Raw genomic sequence first — 15,772 nt, 5'->3', positions numbered from 1 at the left:
TGGCGTGCTGCGATTCATGGGGTCGCGAAGAGTCGGACATGACTGAGTGACTGAACTGAACTGAATAATGACTGAATACCTACTATGTACCAGAGTCTCTGTATGACAGACTGTCATAATGAATGCCCATGAGGACCCCACATGGCAGGGACTGTTTTATGGATGAGGAAAGTAAGGCACAGAAAGGTTAAGAAACCTGCCTGACGTCACACAGGGCAGGGTTCAAGCCCAAGTAGTCTGAGTTTCTGTCACTATCTGCCTTCCAAATGAATGATTCAGATGCAATGAGCTTATAATAACTAACCATGGATGATTAGTAAAGGATGATGATCATTCTATTTATTCAGTGTTTAGAATTAAGATAACCTAGAAATAATCTAGATGCCCAACAGTGAGGAAATGGTTAAATAAGTTGTGAAGAGTCCATAAAACAGTATTTACTGAAAATTTTAAGAGAATTATTAAATTAATAAAACTGACAAAATTTTAGTAACACGAAAACAATAACAAGGGGAAGATAACAGTAAATCACCTAGCTATTCCAGAACATGCTCTAAATTTTTCACTTCCCCACTAACACGTTCAATCTTTGTTATGAGGCCCAGCTTGTTCTGTCCTGTAAAACCAGGAACTCACTATTTTCCAGTTCTAGGCACAAAAACTTTAAATACAAGTAATCTTACCAGAATATCTTTTATTGCAATTCTCATCACTTTTTCAGTCTCATTTATTTCCAGAGGTCTGGCAACTGCTTCTGTTCTCAGTTCCTATAAGAAACAATGAAACGAAAAAAAATTTTTTTTTAGAAGAGGAATTCTCAAAACCAATTCCCAGCTCTAGATATGGCTTATGGACTAGTTCTCAAAGTTTCATTATGACGTGGTCTCCTATGCAGCAACACTCCTGCCGTCACCTCCTACAAGTATCGTCTATGACTCTCTGCCAATCTGACCTCTCTCCAGAGCTCAAGGCCCCACTCTTCAGCTATGGGCCCCCAGGACCCCAACACCATGGGAAGCTGAACTCACCACTCAGAATCTTTTCTCTCCAAATCTGCTTCTTTACCTGCATTCCATTCAGAGACCCCAAACCAAGTGCAACTGAACTTCCTGTCTGAGTCCTCCGCCAGCCTGCACTGTCTTCCTTATGCTCACGGCCCTCTAAGCTGCTTATCACTGACAACTGTGCCCAGTGAGAAGAGTCCACGCGGCCCTGCCCCGGCACTGGCCACTAACCGTCACGGGGGGCATCTGCACCTATCATGTCAGTACGGGACAGTTCTGAAAGCTGGAGCTTTAACTGCGTGCGGTTATGGGGTTCCGGGAGCACCTCCTCAAACCCTGCCCTGTGCTTCTTTCAGTCCGCGGTGCACTTTGTCCCCCCGCCGGTGAGTGCCACTGAGCACAGGGACACGACCTCAAGGACACAGAACAGAGCCTCCCGGTCTGAGGCTGGAGTCGGCCCTCGGAGAACGTCTGCTGAGTGTACCGGATGGGAGCTTCTGCGGATCACAACTACACAGAATTCGACAAGTCGGACACTCAGGGCCTCATGGCTCCACGGCAACAGCTCAGCCTCTGACTGCTTCGTCAATTCACTACAGGCTGGCGTGGAAAGAGCCCCTCGGAATCCTGGTGAAGCCTCATAACAAAGCCAGGAAACTCTGCTGGTGAACAGCGAGTGACCAGCTCTCATCTCTGGGTCTGCAAGGAACACAATCAGACACACATTCACCGCACTATCAACAGAAAACACGGGATGCCTGGAACTGCCTCGCTGCTTATGTAAACCAGCTGTCAGACACCACTGGCAGGTTTGTTCTGCCAACCACATGGCACCAGGTGGCAATGCATCCAGAGCCGGGATGGTGAGCCGGCACCAAGTCCCCGCATGCAGTCTGCTTCTAGGGCAGAAAGGAACAATACCATCACACTGAGACAGCAATGCCAGGACACGGGCGAGGCAGTGAGAGCAGCCACGGATGGCACACCTGACAGGGATGCAGCCAACTAAACGCATCTAATTCAGAAATATCAGATGTGCGCCCATAAGCTGCAATGCCATAAATCCTCACAGGTAAGAACCAACACTCCCATTTCTTCTTCAACCAGTAGCTAGCTCCCAAACTCTGCTGCACACTGGGATCACCTGCAGAGCTTCAAAAATCTGGCTCTCACTTGCAGACATTTCAATCCACTGGTCCAGGGGACGACCTGGATGTCGGGTGATTTAAAAGCTCTATAGGAGCTTCAAGGGCGTTTTAGGAACCCACTCTTCAACAGCTCCTTAAACACAGAGGACAGAGCATCCACCTTGACTGACAGGGGCTAAAATAAAGACTGCAAATAAATTTCAACTGTAACATCAACTTCAACTGACTGCCTAGATTAGTGACTGGCTCCCAAACTGATTAAGTGTTAGAACCACCCAGGAGACTTAAAACTCCTGATGCCCAAGTCACATTCCGTACCAGTGACATCAGCATGGAAGCCAGAAACCAGCAGTTTGTAAAGATCCCCAGGTGATTCCACTGGGCAACGAGATTCGGGAGCCACAGGCTGGAGGAGCGTTTTGTTGGGAAGCACGCCGAGGCTGAGGGCACCGGGGCGAAAGCATTGTGATCAATCAAGTCTGCCACAGGAACAAGAGGGAGAGCTGAGGCAACACGGCACACGTGTGCCATTCCTGAACCAGACGCCAAAGGCATCAGAAACAGACGCGAGCCCACCAGGAGGAGGAACTGCAGCTCATGGATTGTACTTTCCTGCAAAGTACCTCATTTTATCAGGTACTGTTTAATGAAACCAAGAGAACAGGAAAAAAGCTAATTGGAAAAGAAACCCTGGAAGTCTGCTCAGCTGAGGAGGTAATTAGGGAGGTAACGGAGGTATCTGAACACCACTCACCCTCAGCTCCACCTCCTTGCCCAGCAAGTCATACAGAGACGCTCCTTTGGAAGTGATTTCAGAAGCAAGCTGCCTTGCTGCTTTTAAATCTGCAATCTAGAAGGAAGATATCAAAAACAGAAACTTCATTAACAAGTTTTCAGCATGCAGAAAGAACCAATCTGTTCCTATCATTGCCTCCTCCAGTCAGAATACTTATCTAACTATAGAACGTGTTTTCCCCGAGACATACTTACACCCCATAGACGAGAGCTCCCAAGACACCAGTTTAGGAGACACTGATCTAAGCACAAATTATATCAATTCCAGGCCCCCTGGGTCTCTCTGAAAACCCCAATGTCAAGTCAAATGCACTCTGCAAGAGGAGGTGTGTGGGGGTGTAAGGCTGGCACGCCTCCCACAATGAGGGGCTCTGGCAGCGGCGGGGTGAGCAGAGGAGGGGCAGCCTGAGGACACAGTCCTGTGCAGCCCTGAGGCCCTGTGTTCACCCTGAACATGTTCAGGGGGCACTCCACAGGCCACCGAGGCTTCAGAGGAGCTCACTGGCCCAAAGCGCTCACAGCAGAGCCGCCGCCACAAGGCTCTGCCGTGAGGATGGTGAGGACAACTGAGCACTCAGCCCGGGGAAAGCTTCTCTCTCAGGGTATGCATGCCGCAGCCTCCTCCGTGAATGTGCTACATTTCCAAAGAGCCAAGTATTTCCCAGTTCTGGTCTCTCCCCGCTCCCCCAGTCAACGAACTCCCACCGCCTTTTCAAGCCACCTGCAACAACGCTCCTTTTTCACTCACAGTGGGCGACTCGTCCAGTTCCTAGTCCTCAGGACTCTGCTTCCACCAGCAGCGAGCTTCCGGCTTCCCCTGTGGGAGTCTTCTCACCACCCCTCTCCACTTCTCAGTACTGGAATCAGCAGAGTTCAGCCCCTCAACCTCTTCCCCTCACACTCCCCACAAGCTCCTGGCTCAGATGCTGAGATCCAAGCTACGAGTTGAGGCTCCACGTCTCCACTAGGACACTTCAGAGGTGCTGCAAAGGCAACGTCCCAAACCAAACTCCTCATCTTTCCTACTAGACCTGCTCCTTCCGAACTCTCCTCTGTTTCAGCAGATGGCAACCCCGTCCTGGCGGGAACTCATACCCACACTCTAGAGCTGTGACATCTAACACAAGCCCACCAGTCACATGCCAGTTTTAATGTTAAACCATTTAAAATTAAGTAAAACTTAAACTCAGTTCCTGGGTTGTACTGGTGATACGTGGCTAGTGGCCACCGTGCCGCGTGGCACAGGCCACATCCACCAGCACAGGAAGGGTGACTCGGCAGAGCTGTTTCAGACCTTCCTTATAGCGTCCACTTTCGCTCAACCTTTTGCCTCCTGGGGCAAGCTGCCCCCAGCACCAGTGCCCTGCAGCCTCTGAACAGAGCTGCAGTCAAGGACCCGGGCCCTCTGGCCAGTCATGTTCTTATTAAGAAGATCTGCACCCTAGGTCTCTTTATCCAAGGCCTCGGGCCCGGGTCCTCTTCAGTGCCTCTGCCGACCTGACTTGGGAAGGCAGGGCAAACACCTGATGACCCTCTCCCCCATTCAGTCCCCACCACGTTCCCACTCTGAGCCTCCCACACCTTAGTGTGGCGGGGGTGCCGTTTAAACTGCCAGAGCAGTTCTATGAAACAGGGAGTCGACACTCCCTCTGGCTCTAGCCCCTTGCTTACACCACAACAGCTAGTGATTAAAGACACAGCTTTCACGTTTGGCTTATTGCTTTAACTGAGTCCTCCGACACCTCACAGCTCCCACTCTTCCCAAACTCAGCTGAGCGCTCACTGGCCGCTCAGAGTCACAGGCACCATCACCTCGGGCTTTCTCATAGGTCTCTCTGCTCCCACCTTTGCCTCCACACTCAGTCTGACTCAATCCAGCAACCACAGTGATCCTTTTAATATGAGGCTTCAAATGATGGACTTCTCTGCTCAAAACTCGACCACTTTCCACCTCAAAGTCTTGGCAGTGGCTTTCCAGGGACCCCAGGGCCTGTGGCAGCCTCCCCTCCCAGCTCTCATCACACGGCCCCCCTCGCATTTCCTCACACACACACAACACACCCTCCACTGAACAGCTTGCTCCTTCCCTCCTTCAGATCTTCGCTGAGACATCACGCAGTCCCTGAGGCTGTCCTATCTCCCAATTTAAGGCCCTCCCCCAGCACCAGGGCTTCCCTGGTGGCTCAGAGGTTAAAGCGTCTGCCTGCAATGCGGGAGACCTGGGTTCTATCCCTGGGTCGGGAAGATCCCCTGGAGAAGGAAATGGCAACCCACTCCGGTATTCTTGCCTGGAGAATCCCATGGGCAGAGGAGGCTGGTGGGCTACAGTCACAGGGTCGCAGAGTCGGACACGATGAGCGACTTCACTTTCACTTTTTCCAGCACCTCAGCCCCTCCCTCTTCACCATCCATCACCCGTTCAGCCCATCTGACATGCCGCTCCTTCTGCTGTGCAGTTCAGTCTGGCTCCCCCAGCGGAGCCGCAGGAACTGAGGAGCCTGTGCTTGCTCTCGCCTGTACCCCCAGCACTTGAACATAAATAGCTGAAGTTATTGTCCCTTCTGCTTTGATCCAAATGCTGACAAGCACAAAACTGGGTCTTCCCTGGTGGTTCAGTGGTTAAGAGAATCTGCCTTGCAATGCAAGCAATGCGGGTTTGATCCCTAGTGGGCGCACTAAGATCCCACAGGCTGTGGAGCAACTAACCCCGCATGCTGCAACTGAGCCCATGAGCTCTGGAGCCCAAGTGCCACAACTAGAGAGTCTGTGCACCACAATCGCAGACCCTGCTTGCCACAGCGATGATCCCCTTGCCACACCTGAGACCCAACAGGGACAAACAAATTAAGTTTTTGAAAAATTAAAAAGCAATGCTGATTAGTGAGCTCAAAACTGACAAACGGCCCTCAGTCAGGGAGTAAGGAAAGGGGTGCTCCTGTATTGCTATGTTCCAGTTCTGAGTCTGAGAAATAAACATCCCATCTCTCACTACAAGCCCTGCACTGTCCTCACCTTGGAGCCAAGATCAAACTTGAACTTGCTGACGTCTTCCTCTGCTCGTTTAGAGCCCTCCATACCTTTGGTCTTCATAGCGTTGTAAAGGACAGACGTGATTTTCAGCAGTTCTTTCACTGCGTACCCGTCTGCCTGATAAAGCTTCTTGGTATTGAGTTTTATATGTGCCTTGGTGGCCTATTTTCAGGCAAAAAAAAAAAAGTTCAAGATCCTTTCCATGTAAAATTAAACCAAAGCCCATGTAGGTCATTTGAAAATGTCTCTGCCAACAATTGGTACATAACCAAAGCATATTAAGAGTCCAACTTTCAAGTCACTCTTATATTGTGAGTGGGTACACAGCCTGGTACAATCCTGATGGAAAGCAATTTGGTAAATGACAACAAGATGATAAATGCACCTATCTTCTGACTAAGAAACTCCAATCCTAAGAACTTATGATAGGAATATACATTGTCACAAACAAAACTGCGTGTACAGGTTATCTGTTACAGCACTGTTGCTAAGCACAAAAGTTACCAACAACCTAAATGCCAACCTGTATAAATTATACAACTTATGGTATAAACAGGCAAGCAACACTACTCAGGTGTAAGAGAGATGAAGAAATTCTGTCTTTATTTGAAAAGTTCTCCAAAATATACTATTACATAAAGACAAGATTCTAAACAGAGGTGTAGAGTATGCCACCACTGGTGTAAAAGGAAGGAAAAAGAGTATATATCCTATTTGCTTAAATATGCCTAAAGAAACTGAGGAATATTAAAAACAGTGATTACTGGGAATGGAACTGGGCTGATGGCAGACAGAACAGAAAGTCATTTTACTCTATATTGTTTCATGATTTAAAAAAAATTTTTTGAGCCATAGACTATTCAAAATAAGTAAATAAAATTCTTTAAAAAATCTGCATGCTATTTTAATGACATTAGAAAAGTATTATCTAGCAGCAGTCCTTCACCTGTCTGCTCTCCTTCTGAGAGTGTATCTTTACTTAAATAAACTATCACTTTACTTTCTTAACCTCTCAAAAAGAAAAATATCTGTATAAAATTTTGGTCCACTTTCTTCTCCTTTAGATCTACCATTCAAATGTATATAATTTTATTAAGTAAAAGCAGAAGCATATAGTATCTGACATGAGAAATAAATACTCCACATCACTAAATTAATAGAGCTTAACTGAATTAGGTGTGTTCTTTATTATTTCTCAGAAACAGTAACTCATCTTTCCTACTTTATTTTCCTTTACTTTTATTTATCTAAGTAACTATGTAACATGTGTCTCTTTTCCTCTATCCAGTAATACAAATGTTACATAAGTGTAATTTATAACATCAATAACTCGATTTATCATTAGCCTTCATGTTCAATTCCTCTTATCATATGGTATTTCCGTAATAACTTCATATATTTCAGTCAACCTTATGCTTTCCAACAAAGATTATAAAAAATTAAGATGTTAATTTAAAAACATTATTAACATTTCAGACTAAACAACACTGGGCCCATTACTGGGAGTGATGTCACGAGAGGCCCTTGGACAGCTACTGCTTCAATCTCAAAACAGCTTCCTTTGGGCAAAGCAACCTGCGAACCTTCTCTTATAGAAAAGCTACCCTGGAAAAATTATTTGTAGGTGTCATTGACAGTATGGAAGTCATTTATGTCAGTCGGCCGAACAGCTGTTTTTACATTTGTGAAGTCACAGCCTCCTGCTCTGGGGATTTCACCCACGTTTGTCAGAGCATGCTCAGCCTCTTCTGCCACCCCTCTCTGGCCAACGCTGTCCACCTGCAGGGCGCACACCTAGATCTAGCGGACCTGAAATGTGTCCCGTCGATAACACAGCCTGACCGTAGGATGAATGGCCTTGGGGCTTTCGCAGTGCTGACCGCCTTTCTGGTCAAAGGCGACATGGCTAACCCTTTTCTCTCACTGCCCCCCTGAGACAACTACCCTGTATACTGCCACCACCGGTGCCTCACGGGACTCTCACATTCTTAACAAATCATGAGTTAAAAACAAAGAATTCAGAAAACGTTGTTGGTAAAATGACTCCACAGATAGTGCTGGCCATCACCAGATGAGACGTGAAGAAGCAGCCTTTCTGTGGAGAGTAAAAATAATCGTATACACAGTAGAGAACTATCCAATTATGTGATAACCTTTGTGTAGTAAAAATTGTTTAAAATTTTAAAAATGGCTCCACAGAAATCTGGTAATGGAGAGTGTTAAGAAAGCTGAAAGTAGGTCTAATTAGGCTCCATCTCCTTCCGATGCATTTAATTTTACAACTCCATCAAAAAACTGAACTCACCATGAACTGGGCAATTGCCTTAATGAAGAAAACTCGGTCTTGTTCAGTCTCGACATCAGAAGGGACGTCATTCTGAGGTTCGTACCTATCGTAGAGACAGAGAGACAGAGAAAGACACAAGTTAATTAAGCTGAAAGTTCAAAAAACAGAAAGTAAACTGGGAGTTCAGTGGATCTGTAACAGGAAGCTCTCTGACTCCCCAGCTAAGGCAGTAAGAGTAAGAAAGACCTCAAAAGCTTACCAAACAACCAAGAGAACAAATCGTCACCAAAAAATAGGTTTCAGTTCAGTTGCTCAGTCGTGTTCAACTCTTTGAGACCCCATGGACTGCAGCATGTCAGGCCTCCCTGTCCATCACCAACTCTCAGAACTTACTCAAACTCGATGGATGCCCATTGAGTCAGTGATGCCATCCAACTGTGTCATCCTCTGCCATCCCCTTCTCCTTTGCCTTTAATCTTTCCCAGCATCAGGGTCTTTTCAAATTTCAAAAACCAAATCTGGGGCTTACAAAATTGAATCTATATCAGACAGCAAAGTTTAATTAAAATATCCAGAACTATTACTCTGGCTGACAGCCCTTGACTCAGCAGCGGGGCCAGAGGTCCTTTCTTCGAGTTACTGATGACATGCCGGGGTCAGCAGCCTGCAGCCCTCGGCCTTCTCCTGTACAGCTCGCAAGCTAAGAAAGGTTTTTACATTTTTAAAGGGCAATAAACAATAAAACACAAGGAAGCCTGACAGAGATCTTATGTAGCCTGCAATGCCTAAAATCTCGATCATCTCCTTAGTAAAAAGTTTGCCAATCCTAAGCCAGATACTCAGCACGATGTGTGAGGAGGTCCTGTCGATCCCTGATGAAGTGAGGGGATGACGAGTGTGGACCAGCACCCCTGTCAGCTTCCTGCTGAGACAGTCTTTTACCACCTCCTGGTACGCTCCCTTTTCCCACAGCACTCCTTAACACTCATCTGACTTTTAACAGGTTACAGCCTAGCCTGTCAAATTTTGTTGAACTTTTCCTTTTGCTTCACAGAAGTATCCATTTTCTAGGTGGCTAATGAATAACATCTCGAATCTATTCTTAAACCACAGTAAAGTGCCCGGTTCTAACCTTTTCACAAGCCAGAGAAGCACTTCAGATACAAGCCCAAAATTTGGGGTGCGGAAGTTTTCCATGGAAATGTGTCGAGGGTATCCCAAGGCTCTCATCATCTCTGTAAAATCTGTCCAAGGTAAAAAAAACACAGTGTCGTCAGCTCCTCCTCAAACATCAGCTACTTATCAGCAGATACTTCCTTCGTTTTTCTCTTCTTACTCCCAACCTACTGACATGTTTATGGACTATTTATCAACTCTCTAAGAGAAAAACAAAAAGGAGATAAAATTGCTAACCTGCTTCCTGAAAAATGTTTATTTGAGTTCAATGGGAGAACTGGAAACTACGTTGAAATACGGTTTAGGAATTGCCTGTGAATTTAATTTCTCTTTTGGGTATCTCAACTATCTCCTGGCTATCTTTCTCTTCACTAGTCAAAATGAGAAATATCTGGTCTTACCAAATGCCATAAAGAAAAATATTTTAAAATGTTAACCTTTTTTTTTGCGGAGGTGATGGTGGTAGGGTAAAATTGATGTCTTTGTGTTACTTAGATGGATGTTCAAGAGAATGATTGAACTACAGAGCAAAACTTGGCTGTACTATGAAACAGACTAAGGAACAGTAATACTAACACTTGTTCTTAATACTGCAATCACTAAGTTTTAAGCAAGACTTGCAAATAACATCCTTTTAGTTCCCATGATGTGCCAAGAATGCTTCTGACTAAATAATGTCTGTCTTCACTCTTCTTGAAGGTGGATATTCAAAATGTCCCAATGACATTCACAATAGGCTACCTGGTCATTGGAGATTAGGCTGAATTTCACCAGACAACAGAAGAGAAAGTATAAGCAGCGGAAAGAGCAGCAGAGGGCCTCTGCCATTGTTTGGGGGTATATTTAAATACAACAATGGAAAATAAAGCAGCAGCCCTCCCACCACATGGTGAGGCCTAAACACTTCCTCTTACTAAGTAGTAGCCAAACTCTGTTAATTCTGCAGTATCATCATCAAAAGGAGACAAGTAAGATTCTTATCATGAACTGCCTAAAGCAGGCATTCATTTAAGGTAAAAAACGTTCAGAAATCCTTTTGTATGCTTTTCCCAAAACAACTCCATTCAGTGTCCCTTAGTAGAAGGCTGGCAGGGAGGAGAAACATGTCTCTACAACATAAGGTCTCCAAGAATGTCCAAGTCCCAGAGGGGAGAGATTCACACAACAGTGCTGCTGCTAAGTCGCTTCAGTCGTGTCCGACTCTGTGCGACCCCAGAGACGGCAGCCCACCAGGCTCCCCCATCCCTGGGGTTCTCCAGGCAAGCACACTGGAGTGGGTTGCCATTTCCTTCTCCAATGCATCAAAGTGAAAAGTGAAAGTGAAGTCGCTCAGTCGTGTCCGACCCTCAGCGACCCCATGGACTGCAACCTACTAGGCTTCTCCGTCCATGGGATTTTCCAGGCAAGAGTACTGGAGTGGGGTGCCATTGCCTTCTCCGCACAACAGTGCTAGTAGGCATCAATAAACTGTGATGCCTCTTCCTATATATTTACATTATAGAGCCCTTCACAACTGAAAGGAGTAATCTTTAATGGGGAAATTTCAGGCACTGGCAACTATTAGAAAATTGGCCTTAAAGAGGCCCCTCAAATCACACCGGAGAAGGCAATGGCACCCCACTCCAATACTCTTGCCTGGAGAATCCCATGGATGGAGGAGCCTGGTGAGCTGCGTCTATGGGGTTGCACAGAGTCGGACACGACTGAAGTGACTTTGCAGCAGCAGCAAATCACACCGATTGGCAACACCTGCTACACCTGTGCAGGTGGGGCCAGTTCCCTGAACTGCTTCAGATTCAGAAAACGATAGCATATAAAAGGCAAGAGATTGATTCACACAGTCCCACGTTTTGATCCTGATTTCCACCCAGTTCTAGCTGTATGATCTAAAGCAGCTATTTCATCTCCCTGCCTAAAGTATTCCATCCAGGAATGACTCACCTCACTGTAACAGTGAGGACTAAAGTAAAATATTAAATGTAAAATATTTGCTTTGTAACAGATGTTCCCCAGAGCGGTGATAACTAGTTCTGTAATCCACATTTTTCCACTTCCCCACGCTCTTTGCAAAGGTACTTGGGTTCCCTTCTCCTCACCAGCCCCTTTTAGAAAGGGTGCAGGCTTTGGAGGTTAGACAACACGATTTCACACTCCAGCGCCAGCTCTTACCACCTATGTCCCCTGACCGAGGGACCTGACGTCTCTGTGCCCATTTCCTCGCCTAAACATAAGAGAACTGCTGTTCAGAGGAGTAAATGAAATGATGGACACACACAAGACAGTAATCAACTACCTGACAGATCACAAAAACTCGAAAAATTTTAGCCTCAATCATTATTCACCAGCCCCCTCTTCGATTCTCTTGTTCGCTTCTCGGAACTCTAAGCTAACCCAGCTCAAAATTGGTCGCTTTGGAAAACGGTGTTTTGCAATACAGTAGCGAACAGACCCAAATCAATTAAAATTACATAAAATTAAAACTTCGGTTCCTCAGCCGCACTGGCCGCATACACATCCACAGCCTCCCATCATAGCAGAAAGCGCTATGAGACAGACTGGGGCGCTCAGCCTGGCGGGGGGCGGCTCGGGTCAGGGGCGCCCCTGATTTCAGAGGCCCCGGAGGGGGACTTCGGCGCGAGAGCCTTGGCGGGGCTCGAACAGGGAGCCGGGGACCGAAGCCCCGAGTCTCGGGAGGACCGCAGGTCACACAGGGCAGGGATGCCTTACTGCGGAGATCACGGAAAGACATGGCGCTCAAGTGCCCAGGATCCCGAAGTCTCCACGGCTAGCTCCTTAGCCCTCCTGGGTTTCTATGGCAACGCACGGAGTCCGCGACGGCGCGCAGCCGGGGCCAAAAAGACTGGAAGCAAAGCAGACCGGGCCCTGTGCGCATGCTTTGTATGTGCCGGAGCGAAGGCGGCCGGCAGGCGGCATAAAACGCGACGCTGAGGAAGCGGGTGTGGCGTCAAAGTTCCCTTCACACACTTTGCAGATATCTGCACTGGCCGACACGCTCTGGGCACCTAAGTGCCTGTGCAAGGCGGTCTACATACTACTTTTCATTCCCGCCTAAATTCCTCCAGAAAGGATGTACACGATATCACGAAGCCAGGTCTCCCTTTTGAGTCCTACGCCCGGCACTCTTTTCTCTGGCATGTGTAAAATGGCTGGCCGCGCCCGCATCCGAAGCGCCTGCAGCAGGAAGCAGTTGAGGCCACGGACTGCAAGGTGAAAGCCAGAGCGGACCGAGGGGCGGCGAGTGGGCCGAGCCGCAACCCGCGCGTGCGCAGCGGGCTCGGACTTTACGACAGGCCGGAAACCGGCGCGCCGGGGGGGTTGTCCTGGCAACTCTGAGCTCTGAAGTTTGGAGCCGGTTTTTCCGCGCAGTGGAGGGAGGGGGCGGATCGGGGGTGCACTGCGCCTACCCCGTAGCCAGATCAGCTGTGGTCTCGGTTGGGAGCACTTTCTACCCGGCTGCCACGGCTGGGGACAGGCAACCGGAAGGGCTGGGGAGGTGAAGTGAGCTGAGCCCAGAGCGTGGACGAAGAGGGACTACCAATGCTAAGATGCCCTCCGCCCCTGTATTGGTTTTAGTGAAGTAACAGATGAATGCGCTGACCTTAAAGATTCTCAAAATAGACCCGCACATACATGGTAATTGGGATAAATAAAGCCCTTTAGTAGAGAAAGAATAATCGTTTTAGCAAATTATCTTGGAACAATTGGAAATGCAAACAAATGAACTTGCATCCTTACATGTAAAGGGTAAAAACGATGACTTTTCTAGAAGAAAACTTGGAAAGCTTTGTGACTGGGTTAAACAACAAGAGCCCTTAGATACAATACACTAAAAGTGTCATCCTTTAAAAATGTTTTTTAATGAATTGGACTTCATCAAAATTTAGAACTGCTCTTCAAGACACTTTTTAAGAAAATGAAAAGGTAAACCCACAGTCTAAAAGAAAATATTCACAAAACACAGCTGATTAAAAAGACTTCTGAAACACATAACAAACTTTCAAAACTCACTGAAGAAAACAATGAGAAAGCAGATCAAAAACTTAGTTCACAAAAGATATGGCAAATGTCAACAAAAAATTAGTCCAGCTAAGAAACGCATAAATTTATTCGAGCCAACCTGAGGATTATAATCAGGCAAGGAGTCTTTCAGAAAGCTCTAAGGATGGTCCAAAGAGGAAAGGGGTGAAGCTAGTATCAACGTGATTTTAAGTAAGGGGTAGGTGCAATCAAGGGTACAACATTGTAGAGGTTTATTGCTATTAACAAGGAACAGACATTTTAGTTAATGGTTTAGTTCTTTTCTAAGTAGGCAAGATATAAGAAACTGAATTCGTACAATTTTCTCCTGAAAATACCTAACTATCTGAGGGCAGTTCTGCCAGTCTTCTGAGAGCACAAAATGCCTCATCCTGATCTTGGCCCTGAAGTTCCTTCGCCGTGTGTTGTATGTAGGTCAGTGACTGTAGTGGCAAATGACTCAATTGTTGTAGAACTGGAAGGTGGGTAACATTCTTGGTTTTACAATCTCCTCTCTTTCAGTTTTAATTTTGACCAAGGCTTGGAGACATTTCATGACCAGTTTGTCACACAGCAATAGGAATGTTCACACCCAGGTCAAGCAAGGATTTCACTGACAGGCCACTCAATTGCTATTATTGGACTGTTTAACAGTAGCCAAAAGCATCTGGACCATCTTGCCTATCTCTCTAGTCTGTTATGGTTCAGGAAATGGTTTTCTTTTATTGCTTCTTCCCATATCTAGAGTTACACTATTACAGTCATCAACTTTGGGAATTTCCTGGTGTTCCAGTGGCTGGGAACAGAGGAGGGAATTCCCTGGTGGCTCAGTGGTAAAGAATCTACCTGCCAATGCAGGAGACATTAAGACTTGGGTTTGATGCCTGGGTCATGAAGATCCCCAGAGAAGGAAATGGCAATCCAGTCCAGTATTCTTGCCTGGAGAACCCTATGGACAGAGGAGCTTGGCAGGCTACAGTCCATAGGGTTGCAAAGAGTTGGACATGACTGAAGCAACTTAGCATGCACAAGTAAGTGTTGAAACTAAGAACTTCCGTTAGGTGTGGCCCAGTATCTCCCTAGGTTGTCTGACCCAGTCTGTCTGCACAAATCGCTGTCTTTAAAAGACTGTTTATATTGGCCTTGCACATAAAGTTCACCAAACATACCTGCATAGTGACCCCTGACAGGATTGAGAAAGGAACATTATCTTCTAAGGAGTTACATGGCTGGTATTAGAAGGATAAAAAGGAATCTTTATAGTTGAGCAGTTTTTCTGCCGCTGCAGAGGTCTGGTTAGTGCATAATGCAGACACATAATGCACACTTGAGGGGAGAAGAGGAAGCACAAATGGGGAAAAAACTGATGTTTAAATTTTCCTGCCTTAAAATAATGAGTCTTGTTTTCTTACAAGTAATAAGCAAAGGAAAGGATGCTTAAGATTATTAGTCATTAGAGAAATGCATATTAAAGCACAAGATATCACTAGGCAGTTATTAGAATAGCTAAAACAACAAATCACCACAAAAACCCTGACAGTGCTAAGGGCTTGAAAGGATGGTGAGCACCTTGGACTTTCATACCTGATTGGTGAGAATATGAAAGTGTACATCCACTTTGAAAACAGCTGGTACTTCTTACTAAACATACACTTAACATACAGTTCAGCAATCCCTCTCCCAGGTATTCACCAAAGAGAAACGAAAACTACTTACGTTCACACAGAAACCTATACACAAATATTAAGAGCAGCTTTATTTATAATTGCCCCAAACTGGAGACCACTTGGGTGCCCCTCAACTTAGAAATGGATAAACACATGTGGTACCATGGATTACCATTCAGCAATTTAAAAAAGAAGCAAACTGCTGAAATACCCAAGAACAACGGTGGCTCTCCAGTGCCTTATGCTAAGTGGAAGAAGACAGAGACTCAAAATGCTTCATACTATTGACTCCATTTATATGACATCCTGAATAAGATGAAAATATAGAGATAGAAAACAAATTAGTGGTTTCGAAGAGGAGCTGGATACGTAATAATGTAATAATGTGTGTGGGGAGGGAGTAATGAAACTGTTCTATATCTCGTGGTGGTAATTACATGAAAGTAGCTGTTCGTCAAAACTCATAGATCTGGGGCTTCCCTGGTGGCTCAGTGGTAAAGAATCTGCCTGCCAATACAAGAGACATGGGAGATGAGGGTTTGATCCCTCATCTGGGAAGATCCCATGTGGTTTTTAATTATAGGCATCCTCAAGTGTGTGAAGTAGTGACTTAAGTTTGCGTTTCCC

General features: G+C 46.1%; 1 protein-coding gene across 5 annotated transcripts in view; it reads right to left on the bottom strand.

The window, feature by feature from the left end:
• CLUAP1 (clusterin associated protein 1) overlaps positions 1-12,702 on the bottom strand; it is a 30,557-nt gene extending 17,855 nt beyond the window's left edge. For 2 of the 5 annotated variants that reach the window (XM_019988140.2, XM_019988143.2), the window contains exons 1-6: positions 12,168-12,700; positions 9,397-9,508; positions 8,283-8,367; positions 5,960-6,139; positions 2,907-3,002; positions 684-767 (exon numbers count right to left, since the gene is read on the bottom strand). In XM_019988140.2, coding sequence (XP_019843699.2) covers positions 684-767; positions 2,907-3,002; positions 5,960-6,139; positions 8,283-8,367; positions 9,397-9,508; positions 12,168-12,189 — 579 coding nt within the window. In that variant the 5' untranslated portion in view covers positions 12,190-12,700. Of the gene's footprint in view, positions 1-683; positions 768-2,906; positions 3,003-5,959; positions 6,140-8,282; positions 8,368-9,396; positions 9,509-12,167 lie in introns of all 5 variants that reach the window. The other 3 variants (XM_019988142.2, XM_019988144.2, XM_019988145.2) reach the window with 2 other exon arrangements.
• Positions 12,703-15,772: the final 3,070 nt, after the last annotated feature.

This window comes from Bos indicus, chromosome 25, assembly GCF_029378745.1.
Source record: "Bos indicus isolate NIAB-ARS_2022 breed Sahiwal x Tharparkar chromosome 25, NIAB-ARS_B.indTharparkar_mat_pri_1.0, whole genome shotgun sequence".
Lineage (NCBI taxonomy): Eukaryota > Metazoa > Chordata > Mammalia > Artiodactyla > Bovidae > Bos > Bos indicus.
This window is presented reverse-complemented; position numbering and strand designations above follow the sequence as displayed.